The following is an 18,890-nucleotide window of genomic DNA, read 5'->3' on the forward strand; positions in this document are numbered from 1 at the left end:
TTACAGCATTATTTGAGCCATTATTCTATTCCTTCGAAGAGGCATTCTCACATAAAGCCACCCCATCATTATTTGCAGTCTCTAACACCTTGTGTTGTTCCTTTGAAGAGGTAGTCCCTCCTAAAACCACCCCATCAACCTCTGCAAACACAACAGCCCTATTTTGATCCTTCCGCACCCACACTTAGCCTTTTTGGGCCTGTCTTTTAAGGAGGGACTTTTTTGGCCCAGTGCCCAGCTTTTTTGCAATGAAAGCAGACAAAGGGGATAGATTCAAATTCAATATGTTGGTCCCAAATTCCCAATTTGGACTTTAAAGAAATAGATTCAGGCATATCCACCCCTTGTGCTACTCCAACACAAAATCTAGCATAGTTCATCCTTTTCTGAGATAGAGTCACTGGATCTAAAGAAAGGAGCTCCCCAAAGGTATTGGCAATGCCCTGAAAAACATCTTCCACCCAGAACTCAAGGGGAAGACCTGGTAAATGAACCCAAATTGGGGCTTGAATAACAGAGTCATCCAGAGAGTAAAGGTTAGGAGTCCATTTCTGGAGAATCAAAGTATGCCTCCCCATCACCCAAGGGCTGCTGCAAAGGATATTCTGCTTATCCTCATCACAAGAAAAACAGAAAGAAAGACACCCTTTAGCCATCGTTGAAACATCAACTCGACCTTTCAAGCTTCATTTCTTATGAACAAAACTCCTCACATCATCAATGTTGGGTCTAGCCCCAATAAATCTCCCAACTAGAGTGGAATCCATGCTCGAAATGTTTTTGTCAATAATCTAATCAGGGATTTCGATGGAGAACTTACCTTTATCCCTTGTTGAAGTATCTCTAACTGACAAAAAGATAGATTTGCTAGTGGGGCGTACGTCAAACAAGCTCGACCACTTTTTAATCAACTTGGGCCCTCCTCCCAAGTCCTCCAAAAACCCACCCCCTCCTGAGTCCTCCAAAGTACCTCCATCCTTCGCATCGCCAGAAACAAAGGAATCTCCAGCTGACAGAGATCGCACTCCTAGTGTAGATCGTGTAGAATTCAAAATCACATTCCCGCCCAAACCTTTCACACTGCTACCGCTACCGCTCGCCATCCTATACTACATCCTCTTAATGTTATTTTGCTTCTAGAATTTGCATTACTCTCTTGGAGACTATCTCTATGTTGTTATTTTGATTTTGTATCATTTGCATTCATAGTTTAGATATATGTTCTTTGCACTAGTTTTCTGGGTTATTAATCTTTTCAGATTCTAACAAAGTGGAGTGATATATAGTAAGAAATTTGGAGTCAGCATCATGGCCTCAATTTGAGGTGGGGCAAAGGTGCAAAAAATGGAAGCCAAGCACCAGAATCTCTAGATGAATTTAAGAATAACTTGTCTAAACGTCTGAGAATTGATATTATGGTGTTGAGGAAATCCGAGAACTACATATTGTCAAGTCCAATTCTAGGGCAAAATAAAAGGGAAAATGGAGGAAAGATAACACCAAAGAGTACGTAGGCATGAGCATAAGAGAAAAAGTCAAAATGCATGATTAATAGACTCACTTTTAGTGTAGAAGAGGCATGAAGGAGAGGTAGTGATGAAGGAAAGGAAATCACCAATAGATAAAAGGTGCAGATTTTTCCATGCAGTCAATTGGGATTAAGCATTAGCTTTGGATTTCAAAATTTGGAAGCTTAATTTGTTCCATTTAGCTTGATTAAAATTGTGTTTCCATTTAAGGTTGAGTCAAGGAGCAAAGAAGAAGGAACAAGTTGTCAATGGATAGTATCAAGAGGAAGAAAAAGAAGTTTTCATTGGTGGACCATTTCCAATCTTTGAAAAGGTTATCATGACAACGAATGGATAGCAGACATGACAACTCAAGGTTAGCAAGTTTGAGTTTTATAATAAAATTCCTCAATTGTTGAAGTAAGTTTACGTATGCTTTAAGATGTTACCAATACTTCCAACAAAAAATATTTGAACCCCAAAATCACAAAAAATAATAAAATGCTATTTTTTAAAGGTGACCAAATTTAAGGCAATTGATCTTAGCAAGGGGAATGTTGTCTTGTTCAACTAGTTGATCCCACCAAATTGAAGATGAGACAAAGCTTAAGCCATAATTTAACAATTAATGATACCAACAAAGTTTTTTCAAAGTGTTTTTCCACAATCCAAATGGAGTTAAATGGAGTAGAAGTAATCCAAAAAAAAGGTGCTAGAAGAGGCTTATCCTTCCAATTGACCAAGTCCCATGATCAACTAGCAGTAGTAGTTTGTATGTGATGGAAAACCAAATGCTTCCAAGGATTATCCCCATCGAAAGCTCTTATGATCCATTTAGTTGTAAGGCAAATGCCTTGAGTAAAAAGGTCAATGATTCCCCTCTACCTTTTGGTTGGGTGCAATAAATCCACGAAGAAGTAGGAAACCCTTTCTTATTTCCCCAGTTAGCCCAAGAAACCTCTTAATGGGTTGAATGAGTTGATTATAACAATTTTTAGAATGAAGTGAGCAAGAAGAGATGTAGGCATCGTTGACCAAGAAGATTTTGTTGAAAATGTGTATTCCCTAAGCCAATTGTTTGCATTTAATACTAAGCAAGAACTAATTCAACATATAGTTGAGAAAGACCACCATACCAAAGGGAATACCAAGATATCTATTTATCTTGCCATGTTTCACCAGGAATACAAGGTGGTAGAGGGCTAGGTTAGGTCATAGGAAAGGTCAATCTTATGCATAGCCAAATTCAACCCAAAAAAGAACCAAAATGTTAAGAACGTGGGTAACTTCTTCAGTTGTGTTACAGAATAAATAGCATGTTCTCATTAGAAAGATTTGAGTTTAAAATTTGAGCATTGCAAGGAAGAGAGATACCTTAGATAAGCATAGTGAATAGAGCATGCTAGAAATAGATCCAAGAGCATCAACAATAAGCACATATACGAATGGTACAAGGGAGAAACTTTAGCAAATTGAATTTTTCAAGGGGAAGTGGGGTGAAAAGCTTTTGTTAACAAGAATTTTGGCAATAGAATCCATGAACAACATTTCCACTTGATTGTAGATTTTAGGACCAAGTCAAAGCCATTGTCAATTTTATTAAGAATGAAGTGCCAACAAATGCAATCATAAACCCTATCAAAATCAAGTTTTATAATTAAAGCATCTTGGACAATTTGTTTTACCTATTCAGCTATTTCCAAGCAAGGACCGGGTTATCAAATATGAATCCTCCCAGGAAGTAGTTTGCACTAGACAATCTATATTTTGTGTGCTTGCCTTCATTTTTCTTGCTAGCGCTTTAGCAATGATTTTGTATGAGGTATTGAGGAGAATAATGGGCCTCCTACAATTTTACTTTGGATAAGTTTAATTAGACCCTAATTGATAATTGTCTTTACCATGTAATTGTATCTACAACTTGGATTTTAAAATCTTATATTATCTTTATTGGAGTATACTCTATTTCAGATGATGCACCATGCTTATTTCTTGTGCCTTCTACCCTAAGATTGTGGTGCTCTTCTAACACTGTACAAATTACTTGTATCATACAATTGCATATGACCAACCCCTAAGATGCACAATCTTTTCTGCAACTATTACAATTTCATTTGAGTAGTTATTGCTCTTTAGAACATGTAATGCTATCAATTGCATTTCCTTCAACCTTGACATTTAAGTCATTTTACTATTTCTATTTTGTATATGGTTGCCCTTTGATATGTTAAGAAACCTTTATGTCACCTTACTTATGTGAGCTCCATCTCGTATGACTATAGATATTGTAAATATTGGAATGGGGATGAAGAGACTCCACTAAATATCAAAAATATATATTCAATGGTTGAAATTAATTGATGTTTGATTTCATCAAACATCATACAACTATTGTTCACTAGGATCCTATAATACAATTAGATGAAGTAGAATTATCAAAGACTTACCTAGGAGTTATATAGGGTACATGCTTCTTTATATAATGCATGCATATTGGATTTGAAAACATCTATGCCATATTTATTGATCATGCATGATTTATTAATCCTAAATTCTCTCTTGCAACATGGTTGGTTTTTTTTTGAAATAGTTTGTAGTAATATGCATATCTCCATAAACCCACATTTAAGGTTCATATTTTAGACCTTTGAACCATCCTCTTTTAGTGTCCTTATGCCAAAAAGGAGCTATTTTATCCTTGAGACGTTATAATTTTGAACAAATCAGACTTAAGGGGTCATTCCTAGACTCGATTTGGAGTGTCCAAATACACCATAATTTCAACCATTTCACAACAAAAGAATTAAAATAACCAAAGAAAAGAAGGCCATTTTTGGTCTTATAGATAGACCATTTCTGTCAATGAATATTTAGGTTCTACTTGTTGGAATAAGTCAAAATTGAATCATTGTGTGTTGCATATATGGCAAACAAGTTTGAGTAACAAGCAATGGCTAAAATACAATTGTCCTCCTTATAGTTAGTTGTCATTCTTTTGTAGTTTGTTGTTAGTTAATTTCACAGGTTCATAGGAAATTGGTTTATCTTTGTAATTGTGTAAGTATCATTTATCAATAAAATAACAGATGGTTTCTCTATCTTCTATATTTCTATTTTGCCTGAATTTCTAATTTGGTATTAGAGCTAAACGAATGGCAATAGTTGTAGAGGAACCATCAAAGGAAGATTAGTGATGATAACATCCTTAAAGACAGACTTCTCATTGTTTAAAGAAGCCAATACTTTGAAGATAAAAAAGGATGCAATAGAGGCTAGATGGATGTGTTAATTTTTGTTAGATTTGGTAGGATAAACCTCTAAGATTAATTCATATAATTAAGATTATTATTAAGATTATTATGTTTTAATATATATAATTAAGATTATTATTATATTAACTATATTAATCTCCTCTTGGTTTATTCCTCACATAAATATAAGAGGATGTTGCATTTGGAACACACATACCAAAACATTATGGTAGTGCTTAGTACATTTGCAACGGTCCAAGAAAATTACCAAGGCCAACTGCAAGTCTAACAAAGAAGAGTACAAAGGATTATTGAAGGAAGAACAATAATAACTTGCAAACAACTATAATCTATTTTTTATAATATCATAGGAGATTGCAGTTGTATAGAAGAGATCTCAAATTAAGAAGCGAGCAAATCATTGCCAGGTTGTCCCTCTTTGAATAATGTGCCCATTCAATTCACCAAAATCATATAAAGGGATTGATCCATATCAATAGCATCAAGAAGTGGCCAATTGCTTAGCAATTTTTCTTTATATTTTGAGGCTAAAGAAATAGTGAATTCCCTTTACTAACAAGAACCAAACTATTCGCTAGTTGGCAGCGAATATGCTCCAATAGGAAGCAATTTATCTTCATAAGTATGCTAGGGTAAATTAATAAGCAACGACCATCAATTCTTGATGGATTACTATATGGTCTTCAAAGATGACAATTTTGAGAAGATCTCTCTCTGAGATTCTAAATGGAGGAGGATCGAAGATACCATAATGCGACACAATAATGATAATTATAAGAGAACACCAAGAGAGACACCATGTTGGTCCCTTCTTGCAATTCAAGGTTGAATACATGGGTGATTCAACCCACCATACTGCAGAACCAAATATTGTAGTCCATGCAAGAAATTGCCTACATAGACAGGCTGTAAACGTAAGAAAAATAAAGACAATCTTTATCAAAACATTAAACCAAAGTTTGGAAGTACATATACACAATGAGATGTGATAAGGAATAGAAATTATAGTAGACAGATAAGACAACGATGTTAAAGAAAACATTTCCATTTATTACCAATGCAACAAAATAGAAATACAGACAATGTCGAAATGACAAAATCATAGGAGAAATACAAAATACATTCAACTATCAACCCTTCGATGGACAGATGGCGTGGAATGGAAACAACAAGAGTTGAATCGCACTTCATGCGTGTAGAAGGGCAACAAAATAACCATGTATCCACTCTGATTTTCAATGTGACCCTCCCTTGACAAAATCTAAAACATTGAAAGGAAATGTGAGTTATGTATGCAAACAACTAGATAGGAGATTTAATATAAAGCCACAATGGATTCATATGTTGCATACAAAATGGTGGAGCCACCACAATGATAAAAGGTGGGATAACATAATGATAAAAGTCACCAATGGTTTGACCAGTCAACGGAAAGGATGTTGATTTAAATATAAGAAGGTAAAATCAAGTTATAAGGAAATAGAAGCATCGGCTCCCAACCCAATTAAGACCATGTTAATTATAAGCATATGGTGTATATAGAACACGGACGATGGTCTTGGGGAAGTAGAGGCATGAGGAATAGACCTGATAAAGGTAAGTAATAAAGTAAGATTTATTGGTGATGCTCATTTAATGTTCTTCCATATATTTGAATAAAGAATTTAAGAGTATTTGGTGGTAATATATATATATATGATTGCACGTGTAGAACATTGTGAATTTCTTTAAAATAGATAAGTTATATAAATGATGTTTATTTAAGAAATGATTGATATTATATAAGATCAATATAATATCATTTAAGAAGGGTAAAAGAAATTCAGTGCTACATGTATAACTACCACATCAGTGATAACAAGGACAATCAAGGATGTTGATAGTATTTATTTCTTGAGTATTACAATTATCTACTCATTGTAGTCTTTTCTTATTTCAATACGTACTATAAGAGCTATGTGGCTTGATCTTTTCCTTAAAGAATGTTATTGCAAGAAAAGAGGGAGATTGAGATTCAAAGGGAGACTGACATATCAAGCAACCTTGAAAGAGAGGGAGCAAGTAGAGGATATAATTCAATCCGCCTTTGGTTATCTTGATCATATGATCCAGAGGAAGTAAACCATGTTGAGATGGATTCTTCAATGATCAATTAATTGTAGTAGACAAGAGGACTATGATTCATGAATATACATCATGACTATGTGATTTTTAATGGGCCTAACCCCTATGTACATTATGAGGAAGTGACAACTTCCAAATGATGTCACTTGTATTTGCATAAGTTATTGTAAGGTGACAATCTTACAATAACTTGTATTATGAGATCAAACAAATTGAGTATATAGTGAATTTCTTGCATCGCAACATTCTGGAAGGTCATTTCTCAAAGAGTGTTTGGTGAATATCGTTGATATTCTGTGAGGTCAATACTCTTAATATTAGATATGATATCAAATTTTATTTTGAGTACTTGTTGAATATCATTGATATTCTATGAGGCCAATACTCTTGATATCAGATGTGATATCAGACCTCTTTTGAGTACTTGTTGAATATCATTGATATTCTAAGAGACCAATACTCATGATATCAAATGTGACAGCTAACCTTATTTGAGTAATTGGTGAATATTGAATGTCGATTAACTGGAAGACCAATAGTCATGATATCAAATGTGATATTAAAAAATATTGAATATCTTTTAATCAAAGATATTATTATATTACATTGAGGTAATATATGGTCGTGTGTTTATCCTCCCTAGCTACAAGGGAGTGTTGATGTTTGATAGCTTTAGTAGGATAAACCTATAAGATATATATATATATATATATATATATATATATATATATATATATATATATATATAAGATTATTAATATATTAATTATATTAATGAACAGACATGTCCCAAGAAGGGACATGTCTCCTCTTGGTTTATTCCTCATATAAATATAAGAGGGTGATGCATTTGGAACACACATACCAAAACATTATGGCAATACTTAGTACATTTGCAGCGGTCTAAAATTAATAGTATGAGGTGCTAAAGGATCAAAGAAGCTATACATCATTGGTGTTATAAGATGCAAATGTCAGGATAAGTGTCCAATAGTTCAAGTAGATCTAAAAATCTAGAAGCTTAGTATGAACCCTTTATGGGGGTCATAAGGCATTTCATGTACAAATAGTGTCCTATAATATTGGAAGTAAGCATTTTATACTTGAAGAAATCTTATTGGTATATGAAGTATTTCAAAGAATAGCTTTTGTATAAATGTGTTGTTTTATTTATGTATACTGTCATGTCCCCTATTTTCCTCTAATAAAAGTTATTAGATATATAATGTCCCCTATTTTCCTCTAATAAAAGTTATTAGATATATAATGATAGTAAATATAAAATTAATTATAATGTTGAATTAATAAATTATAATTAAAATATAAACATATTAAATTTATTAATATAATATAATGTAATAAAAACTAATATAATAATATATATAGAGTAATATATTTAAATTACCTATTTAAATATAATAATATAAATATTATATATATTATAAATTAAAAATATAAATATATAATAATCAAATCTTTTTATTAAACCTAAATGAAGAGTCACAACTTTTAGCTACGACCATATATAAGAAGAAATATGGAATGAGCAAGGAATGGGAGACGAAAACGGGAGGACACAACAAATCGAAGAGGGCAGAAACCCATCAAACATAAGTCATAGCGAAAAGAGATATCTAACACAAACAGGAGACACGTACATCATCAAAGCAGGCAAGAATTATCACTACTAAAAGAAGCTGACACAGATTGACCGAATTGGCATTGAATCAAAGAGAAATATATGACAGAACTATCGAATAATAATCTTTAGACGAATGCTGAGTACAGGAGCCATCATAGAAAGCGAATAACGTCAGGAGTAGTCTAAGCAAAGCACAAAGTAATTGCTTCGATAACAAAATACATTTCCTTAGAGGTAATGAACACAGAGAAGTATTTTTGGCAAGGAAGACAGGTTCGAATTCACGATAGTTGTACCTGAAATACTCGTCAATATTATCAGACACGAGAATGAACGACGACTCATGTTGAATAAGAATGGCATATTGGAAGTATAGAAATCACAAACAATGAAAATACAGAGCTGAGAGTTATCATATTCTTGGAGATGGCAAATCGAGCATTATAGATTATATTACAATAAAATAGAGCAATTAAAATACTCTAAAAATATTATTGTGACTCACGTAAGAATGTCAGACATGCATGTAACCATCGATTGTTACCCAGAAATCATACATCCTCTAATATGCATGGATATTAATAGAGGACGCTCAGATGGGATACATCATATTAGAATCTGTCATATGGGAAGTGGTATTTAGAACTGGTATAATCATTCCCAATCGAAACATGAGGATTTCTTGTCATACATTCACAACAGAAGAGAAATACGTCTTACTATGACCACCGCCATTGGTATGTATTGTAGTAGGAGATGCTAAAGAATGCATTGTAGCAACCTCAGCTTCGAAATTAAGACAAATAGTCAGGCCAAAGAACCTTAGAAAGGCATCTTAGAAGATAGGAATCACAGTGTAGGGATATTGAAGGTTTCTTATTAGTATTCCTTATTGGAGTTGGTCCTATCGTGCATCCTGTAATTAAGTACACACATCAGCATCAAATCAAATGCAAGCACTTGCATATATGAGCCGTCTATCAGGAAAAGTTAGCAACTGGAGAAAAGGGAGAAGCAATAAAGTTAATATTTGAAACAATATGGCATTTCCAAATTATAGGAACAGAGAAATGGTTGTTACTATAAAATCCTACATGGGAGGAAAAGACATGGAATAAAGACATATATACATTTATCTAGTCAACGTTACAAGAGGAACATAATCAGAATTCTATTTCATAGTTGGCATAAAAGAAGATTACAGATTATTCATCCAAGCACACAGACACGTGCATAGATAATATATTAGATTGGAAAATATCTACCCATCTAATCGAGAAATCAATAAATCCAAACAATCGGTGTTCATTAAAAAAGCAGTTCATAATACAACATGGAATAAGCATATAAGTTGACCAGGTCAGAAACTACTGTAGTGTTAACATATGTCAACGGGCAGGCACATATATATAAGAATAGAATCATTTTCTATACACCTTATAGATTGGGTCAGAAGAAGATGATGATGGGTAATATCTCTACTTCATAGTTCAATTGGAAAGTTCAGATAGTATAAAAGTAAGGAATCAAAGTGATTTTCATAATGTCATTTCATATTATTGAATGTTGATATTTTGGAAGATCAATAATCGCGATATCAAATGTGATATCAAAAAATGTTGAATATCTTTTGATCAAAGATATTCTTATATTACATTGAGGTAATATATGGTGTGTTTATCCTTGCTAGCTAAGAGGGAGTGTCGATGTTTGATAGCTTCTCTAAGATAGATATATATATATATATATATATATATATATATGAATAGACATGTCCCAAGAAGGGACATGTCTCCTCTTGGTTTATTCCTCATATAAATATAAGAGGATGGTGCATTTGGAACATACATACCAAAATATTATGGCAATGCTTAGTACTTTTGCAGCAGTCCAAGAAAATCAATAGTATGAGGTGCTAAAGGATCAAACAAACTATACCTCATTTAGTTCAGGTAGGTCTAAAAATCTAGAAACTTAGTATGTACCCTATATGGGGGTCATAAGGCATTTCATGTACAGATAGTGTCGAATGATATTTGAAGCTTGGAAGTAGGCATTTTATACTCAAAGAAATCTTATTGGTATATGAAGTATTTTCAAAGAATAGCTTTTTAATAAATGTGTTCTTTGATTTATGTATACTCAGTTTAATTCTTAGTTTGTATGCAAATATGGTAGTAGTCCATCTTGATTCAGTTATTACTTAAGAGGAATGTTTGAATAAGTCAGAACTGAATCATTCTGTGTTGCACATGTGGCAAAGAGTTTCGAGTTAAAAGCAATGACGAAAATAGATCTGTCCCTCTTTTCACTGTTAACTGTCATTCCTTTGTAGTGTGTTGTTAGTTAATTTAGCAGATTTATAAGAAATTGGTTTGTCTCCATAGTTGTATAAATATTATATAGCATTTGCCAATAAAATAACAGCTAATTTCTCTGTTTTGTCTTCATCTCTGTTTTTCTGAGTTTGTGATTCTACTATGATCCTCTAAGAGCAAATAAAGTAAGATTGATCATTAAGCATAAGCTCAACTGGTAACCAAATGGACTGCAAACGTGGAGCCCAAGGTCCAAATCTCCAGAAGGAATGGAGTTGAGTTAAATGCTAAATCAAAAAAACAGATTAGCTAAACCAAATTTCCATGATTTCCTCTCAGATTAACTCAATAGATTATCTTTAACAAAAAAAATCAAACAATAGGACACATTACAACTCCATTTAACTGTCTGCTTGGATAACTTGCAAACTCAATATCTCATTTCACAACCACCCATAACTAATTGCGGCTAAACAAGGAAAAGGCATATAGCCAAGGAAGTGAAAATGATGTACCTTTCCAAGAATATGATACTACAGTTGACAGTGTAAAATATGATACTTATAGAATGAGGAACTTTCACAAGTTGCCACTGCAATATTTTCCTTAGTTGACATAAGAACATTATCATAAAATAATACTTGAAACATTTGAACTGCTGACACAAGCACCCTCTGGGATTTGGTGTAGCAGTGACATTGGGACCTCTAGAGCATTGGGGCAAGGTTCAAATCCAGCGGGTACTCATTAGTCAACTAACATAATATGGAGCGACTTGAATAGGTGATAATCGACAATGCAAGGATGTTGGTGGAAGAGAGATTTCACACCCTCATGTACTGCCAACAACTTGCGAGCCAACTGTCAGTAATGAAGACAAGAAAAAATATTCCAAACACTGATAATCAGGGTATATTGATAAAAGGCAGTCAGAAGCTAACTAGAATGTTCCGTCCATGGTTCCATGTCACTCTTCCTAAAGATCTGTTGACAAGTGGAGTTGCACCATTACCTATAAAAATAGAAGCATGCCTGGGGGCCTATCTCCTTCACCTTAAACCTTAGGATTTACAACAGTGAACATATTTTTAGGTTTCCACGTCAGGATCAGTAAGTTTATATTCAGACGATGTCCACCCATATGTACGTGTCAGTCGGATCTTGAAACAAACATAATAATGTTCAGTTTTTATAGTCAATAATCTTCCCTAGCATGAATAATTCAATGTATTGTGAATGCCAAAAATTGCTCAGCTCTTAATATGAAGATTGATACCTGAGCAAAGGCATAAATTGCTCGAACAATTCTAGCATAGTCTGTATCAGATGCTCTGATTACAATATCTGCCAGAAATGTACCCCATAACCTGCTCATAAACAATGGTGTCATTCTAACTGAAAACATGACAGATCTGAAATTTTACTGCTCAAGTTTAAAAATATCAAATTTCAGACTAGAAAAGTCAGTATAGTCTTTACACATAGTTCTGCATTTTTGTTTGATTGATATTCAACGTATAGGAGAGAGCTCACATGTTGCTTGTTGAGAACAATATTTTAATCTGAAGCAGGATGACCATACACAGTAAAAATTGAAAAAATAGAGAAAGCAAATTGCTTTTCTTTTGAGGAATGGGAAGGCTAAAATCCAGATAGACATTCAGAGTGCTCCACAGGTTATCATTATTTTTATATGCAAATTTAAGATGCAAATGCATACAAAAGGTTCAATGCACTAGAATCCAAAAGATGCTTTGCAATCCTGGATTGTGAATGAGATTTTCATAGAGACAAAATACAAGAAAATTTTGGAGCATAGTCAAGACTCGAATAAAACAGTAATTTATTGAAAAGGAATTACAATCACATCTCATGTTCAATTTGTTCCCACTTTTCTTCAACATGTGTTTCCTCAAGAAAGGCATAAAATGGAATAGAAACATAGATAACTTTCAGTTTCAGAAAGGGAGGAGATTTTCTGTTGAAGAAAACAAGAGAGCTTGACGAATCACATTTTTCGCTTGACAAATCACATTTCTGTGAAAAAATGTTCCCAGAAACTCAAAACTGATCTACTCTTTCCTATTCCAAGGAAATCCCTGTGGTGGCTTCAGCCTTTAAATAATGATGTTTTGAATGAAGCAGCTCATTATGCACAGAAGCTATTGATTTGTATTGTGAATAATTTATGGTCTAGTTTGCCAGATCTTCATTAATGGGTCAACAAAATTGAAAGTCTCTAGGCATTTTCCCCATGACCCTTTTTTTATTGCTTTTGTGAAACTAGGATTGATAGGGCAAGTATTCTCAAGATGGGGCTAAAGGGACAAGATGGTTTAAGAATCATACCAATTGCCTCATCTGAACAAAGCTAATACCTTGATATTGTTAAGGCTCACCCAAGATAATGAGCAAATTTTATCAGACATCCAGCAGAAATCGACGAATCACTAAGATAAATTTCAAAGAATAATGTAACCCCAAAAAGTTCCAACAGTCCCTAAGGAATCACAAGACTCATAAGGGTTGCAAATGCTAGCTTAACACATTATGAATCAAAACCAGACTCCGTATAGCACAGTGGCATCAAAATCACAAAACTTCACAAGAAAATTGCTGATGAATGTCCCCAACTCATTGAGAAATAATGATTGCATTGATGTAAATCAACTACTTTTAAAACAGTCATCTCTGAGGGTTGCGAACTTGTAGTTCATCTACACGTCCTCAATTTATTCACATACCCTGGAAGAATCTAGTCCTGAAGCCCTCTCAATCAAGGGTTACTTTCTACTACCCCTGATCCCTTATCTAGGCTTATGTAATGTGTAAGCACATACCTGGCATAGCTCCCCTAAAAATCAATATTGCAGATTCTACAATGATGTTCTTGTCCACTAATTGGCATCTGACATGAGCAGTGACCTAAAAAGCTGTCTGACCTTTGTCTTTTCCTTGTCTAGTCAAAATACAATTAAAATTTGAAAGCAAATAATGAGTACGAATTTACTCAATCTACATCCTCCAATCAACTCACCAGCAAGATGATCCCTAAAACATCTTGGGAGCCATCCAAATGTCCCCAAGTCATCTTGAAGATGGTTCTGTATCATTTCTTAACCTAAAATGAGTCTGTTATAGACCAAAGTTGCAGGAAAGGCTCAGAAATGGTAAGGTGTCAATCTTGATGTCTCAGGAATAACATGAGGATGTTTTATAACCTAGTACTAAGTACCAGAAATGGAGGGAACACCAGTATGCTACTCACTGAGCAGGGGTGCATCCCTGTCTTCGCGTAGTGAAGACATATTTAGAAATGGTATTTTTTAAGTATTCCTCGTACCTTTTCTTATTTAGTCAATCCAGTTATTCTTTCACCCACAACTTGCGATCCATTTTGAATCTTGGATATGTAATCATGAAGTTTAATATTGTGATTTGCAAATTATTGAGTTGTATCCTTATGGTTATTATTGATTGGATTGTATCCCAAAAGCATAGATTATAAATTTATATGCTTATGGAAGATGTGGGGTCACCAATCAAGACCCTGAAATATAACATGGGAATTGTAGTCAGCATACAATGTCTATTGTTATGTTCGATGATATCGGTGACCCAACATGTATTAATTGTTTGCATTCGACATGTATTAATTGTTTGCATTAAGCTGTTTGTCATTACTGGGTAGTTGTAAGTGACGGTTGACAGTTTTGTTCCTCTTGGCAACTATCAGGTCCTTTAAATATATTGTGTACTGTCAAGGAAGGTAGTGGGATCAACTGTAATCCTTCCTCTGTGATTATTTCAGAGCAAATAAAGAAATCGGGTCAGATTTGAGGGATTCATGTCCTTAAATCTTCTCTTGTGATGATGTTTACTTGTCGTCTGGAATATACCTTTTACTTTGGGGGGGAATGATGCAGTCAGCGTACAATGTCTATTTTATGTTTGATAATATTGCTAATCTGAGAATCAGTTAATTGTTCGTATTAAGTTGTTGTTCTCGGGTAGTTATACACATTGGTTGGTTGAGAATTATGTACTTTTTGGCAACTGTTGAGTCCTTAAAATGCTATGTATCATCAAGGAAGGTGCTATAATGTAGTGCAATCAAGTTTCAACTGTAATCCTTGACCGACTATCTCTAATCTTCTTCTCTGCAATAATAGCACGAGTGAATAAATGTAATGTCACCAAATTAATATCAACCTGTATGTGCACAAAACAACAATTCCAATAATAGGAACTTAAATTAATCAATAATAGTTTAAGAAATAATGAGCAAATATATTGGTTAGTGAATAAGAAGATTATGATAGGCAGTATGACTAGGTAACTATTTTATAACCTATCACAACTTTTTCAGTAGGAAACTCGAAAGGGCACTTGTAAACTGCCCAACCCAGCCAAGTGTGAGAGCACAACATATTCAACTCATGGCAATTCACCTCTCATCCCACGAGCAGCAAGAACACCCAACTGATGAGTTCCATCCCTTCCGCTAATCAGCTGCCTCTCAGCACACAAGGGGCAAGAATGTCCAACTATGACCAGATCCATCCCTTAGGGTGATTTACTTCGTTGGGTGGATATTTTGCAACTAACAGTTTTGGGTAAAATCCAATCACAAAATAGGATGACTAGACTCAGCATGTGAGACAATCTCTCCTACCTTAAAGGGAAGGCTCCCCCTTCTCACCATTCTTTGGATCAACTCAAGGTAAGCAAGAAGTTTGAGAGATTTTGTCAATGGATGTTACCAATATTCTATCCTCTTAACTATCAGGAAAGAATCCACTTACCCATGAAGCGAGTAATGGGCAAGGTGAAATCTCTAACTACACTTCTATCTAAAAGCTGGAAATGGTGATACCGATAAACCAACACTAACTCAAAGGCTAGCCGAAAGTGCATTGATTTGGCTCTAAGTCTGGTCGTAGTTCTATATCAATAAACTTTACTATTGGGGCACAAAGACTTCCAGAAGTAAAGATATCCTAGTTATTTTGTGAATCAAGAAAGAGATATAAGCCACAGACAAAGCTTCTACCCTATATATCTCTACAACTACTCCCAGTCAAAGCTTCGGCTCCAATTGCTTACTAATTCTTTTTATACTCAATTATCAAGAATGCAAAACATATAAATCAAAGACAACAAATGCAAATCACAATCAAAGCTTCTAACTTATACAAGTAACAATTTCACTCAATCAAAGTTGAGTCTCAATTGATTCTTTGTATTTATTTTTCCTTCAAAAATGACATTACACAATCAAAGTTATGTTTGCACAATTTCTCCAGAGCTCTCTTGCATACAATAAAAGATATATTTTAATAATGAGGGGGCACTCCTTTATGTAGGCAAAGAAGTTGAGAAAAAAGTGGAGAAAAAAGTAAGAGCAACTCAAACAACTTTGACCCGGTCTAACTAACAAGAGAAATTATTGGATTACATGTTATTACACATGCAATTCATGTTACATGTAATTACATAATTCCATGCAATGCATCCTCTCTGATCTACAAACAAAAAAACAAAATAGCAATCTTAAAGATTGTTCTTTAGTGCCTTAAATTTGATGACATCATCACGCACCGTAAGAAGATCTGAAATCTCCATTGTCTTCGATATTGCCTCTATTCTTACTGCATCTACATATGCTGATTGCACGATTTTGGACTTTGATGATAAGGAATCTTGTAGATGCTTGGCTAAAGACTTGTATAGAAGGAATCTATTCATTGTATGAGAATTGAAATTGTCACTATCTAAATCAGCATTGACCCTAATTGTGTATTATGAAGTCATCCTTTCAATTGTAATCAGATTATCGTGTTCATCAAGAATCTGACATCCCATTTGCTCTAAGTCACATATGATTCCTGTTTCTACTGCCCAGCAATCTTCCAAATTTGCTTGCAACTTTGTCACAAGCTTTTTTAGCGTCTCCTTGTAACCTATGAGCCCATGACATTTGTAAAACATTTCACAAGATGGCAAAATGTGACATGTAACCATGGCATCCAGATCAAACTTAGCAATCTCATCCCAGTCGTTAAGAATCCCTTTCAAGGTGTCAACTTCTTGAGTCAAAGAAGAAATCAAGTCTTGTTCCATTTCATCCATCTTTTTGATACACCCAAGGACTTTAACAGTATCTATAAGAGCTTGAACTTCTTCAGAAATGACTTCTCCTATCCTAAGACTTAGCAGCATCTACTATCTTTCTTTCCCTAGATGTCTGAGACACACCAACAGCATTTTGCGAAGATTGTTACCAAGTAACTTCTTTTAAGCGAGTAACCTCTTGCTTGAGCTGATTTTTCTTTTCCCATAATTGATGATTTCTCTTTGATACATTGACAAGTGCATTTTGAGCATCCTGTAAGCAACTCAATTGTGACTACTTTTCGATCTCTACCTTGGCGAATTTATAATCAGAACAGGTAAGCTCTTCAACAAGCTTCTCCACCAGCGGCTCAACAACCTCTACAATCTTGGTTTTTTCTACAAAGATTTGGACTTAGTTTTCTTAATAGGAAGATCATCTGGGGATATGACAATCTTCCTTCTCTTCATTGTGATCCTGCTTAACCTTGCAAGCAAATTGAAATTTTCATCTGAGGAAGCAAGTACAGTGGAGACCATTGGCATTGATCCTAATTGTATCTCCATTGTGATTGAGCAAGATTCAGTTTGCACAACTGTATTCATAGGTGCATGATAAGAAGATTCTGTCGTGAACAACTCAAAACTTGTTAAGGATATATCAAGTTGAGAAACTTGACCTTCCGTGAGAGTTGGAAAATCCTCAAACACATTCCCCAAATGCTCACATTGTTCAGTTGTTAAAATGGGAGGAGCTACTGAAGATATAGGAAGAGACAACGTATTGACTTCTGAAGTCAAGATGGAAGGTGTGAAAACAATGGAAAATGAATCCACATCATCATCTATCACACCCTGGAAAAGGCACTTCCTACTTGGATGGTTCATGAGTTTGTGTAGGTCTCGGAGGAGATATGATCACGACTTCTCCTTCTTCCTCCTCATCTTCTTCATCAAGTTCTTCATCTGATTCTTCCTCTAACTCTTCCTCTGACTCTTGAACCAGTTTGGGGGTTTGAGATGATGTTCCCTTTCCACCCTTCAACTTGAACTTGAGAGATTTCTTTACATCAGAACAAGAAGCACCATCTTTACCTGTGATTTCCAATTGTGACTTCCTTCCAGGAGGACCAAAACTTCCACAATCCAAACCCAACTTTGGATTGATCCTTTCAAGACCTTTGATTTTCAACCACTTGTTGGTGTTTGCCAAAATGGATTGAAATCTATCAAGGATAGATGTACCTTCTTTTTGCTGCCATTGAATACAGAAAGGGCATCATTTATGAAAACCAGCTTGATGATATTCTGGATCAAGAATATTACCATCATCTTCAACTTGGAAATCAGATGGGATCTCGAGCATATCAAGATCAATGATCTACTGCAAAGTCAATCTGCAGTAATCCATTTTCATTATATCCAACTCTGGCTGCATATCGATCCAAGCATCTTCTATACAATGAACATGAGTAAAGGCCCTTTTAATTTGAGAATTCATTTCTCTATAATCAATGTCAAATCTGGCTTTGAATCTTTTCAATGTGATCAACTAAAGTGCTTCTTCCAAGGCTTTTGCTTTGTATACAGATATGATCATATAATTACCAATTATTAGGGGTTTCGCAGAAGAAATACCAAAACCTGGTCTATGTAGAGCATGCTAGTCAGATTGAACTTTCATAAGTTGTTTGGTCATTTTCATAAGAATGATCTCATCAGTGGCATACCTAGGTAAGGTATATGGCTCTCCTTTAAAGTACCCAACCTTCAAATAGGTAAAGGTTGAAAATTGAATAAAGATACAACCATACTAATTTACTTTCTCCCAAACTTCATCAAATATCCTTTTAACAGACAATTGTCTATCAAACATACATCGAAAATGCCCAAAGAATGCATCTTGAACTCT

The 18,890-nt window shown here is 34.5% G+C and overlaps 1 protein-coding gene across 4 annotated transcripts in view; it reads right to left on the minus strand.

The window, feature by feature from the left end:
• Window positions 1-5,195: 5,195 nt before the first annotated feature.
• Window positions 5,196-18,890, minus strand: part of LOC149574896 (uncharacterized) — a 132,042-nt gene continuing 118,347 nt past the window's right edge. For 2 of the 4 annotated variants that reach the window (XM_089814745.1, XM_089814744.1), the window contains exons 11-12: window positions 12,141-12,231; window positions 11,170-12,024 (exon numbers count right to left, since the gene is read on the minus strand). In XM_089814745.1, coding sequence (XP_089670871.1) covers window positions 11,953-12,024; window positions 12,141-12,231 — 163 coding nt within the window. In that variant the 3' untranslated portion in view covers window positions 11,170-11,952. Of the gene's footprint in view, window positions 5,687-11,169; window positions 12,025-12,140; window positions 12,232-18,890 lie in introns of those variants that run through there. The other 2 variants (XR_016360104.1, XM_089814746.1) reach the window with 2 other exon arrangements.

This window comes from Cupressus sempervirens, chromosome 2, assembly GCF_028749045.1.
Source record: "Cupressus sempervirens isolate cs-2001-9-10 chromosome 2, ASM2874904v1, whole genome shotgun sequence".
NCBI lineage: Eukaryota > Viridiplantae > Streptophyta > Pinopsida > Cupressales > Cupressaceae > Cupressus > Cupressus sempervirens.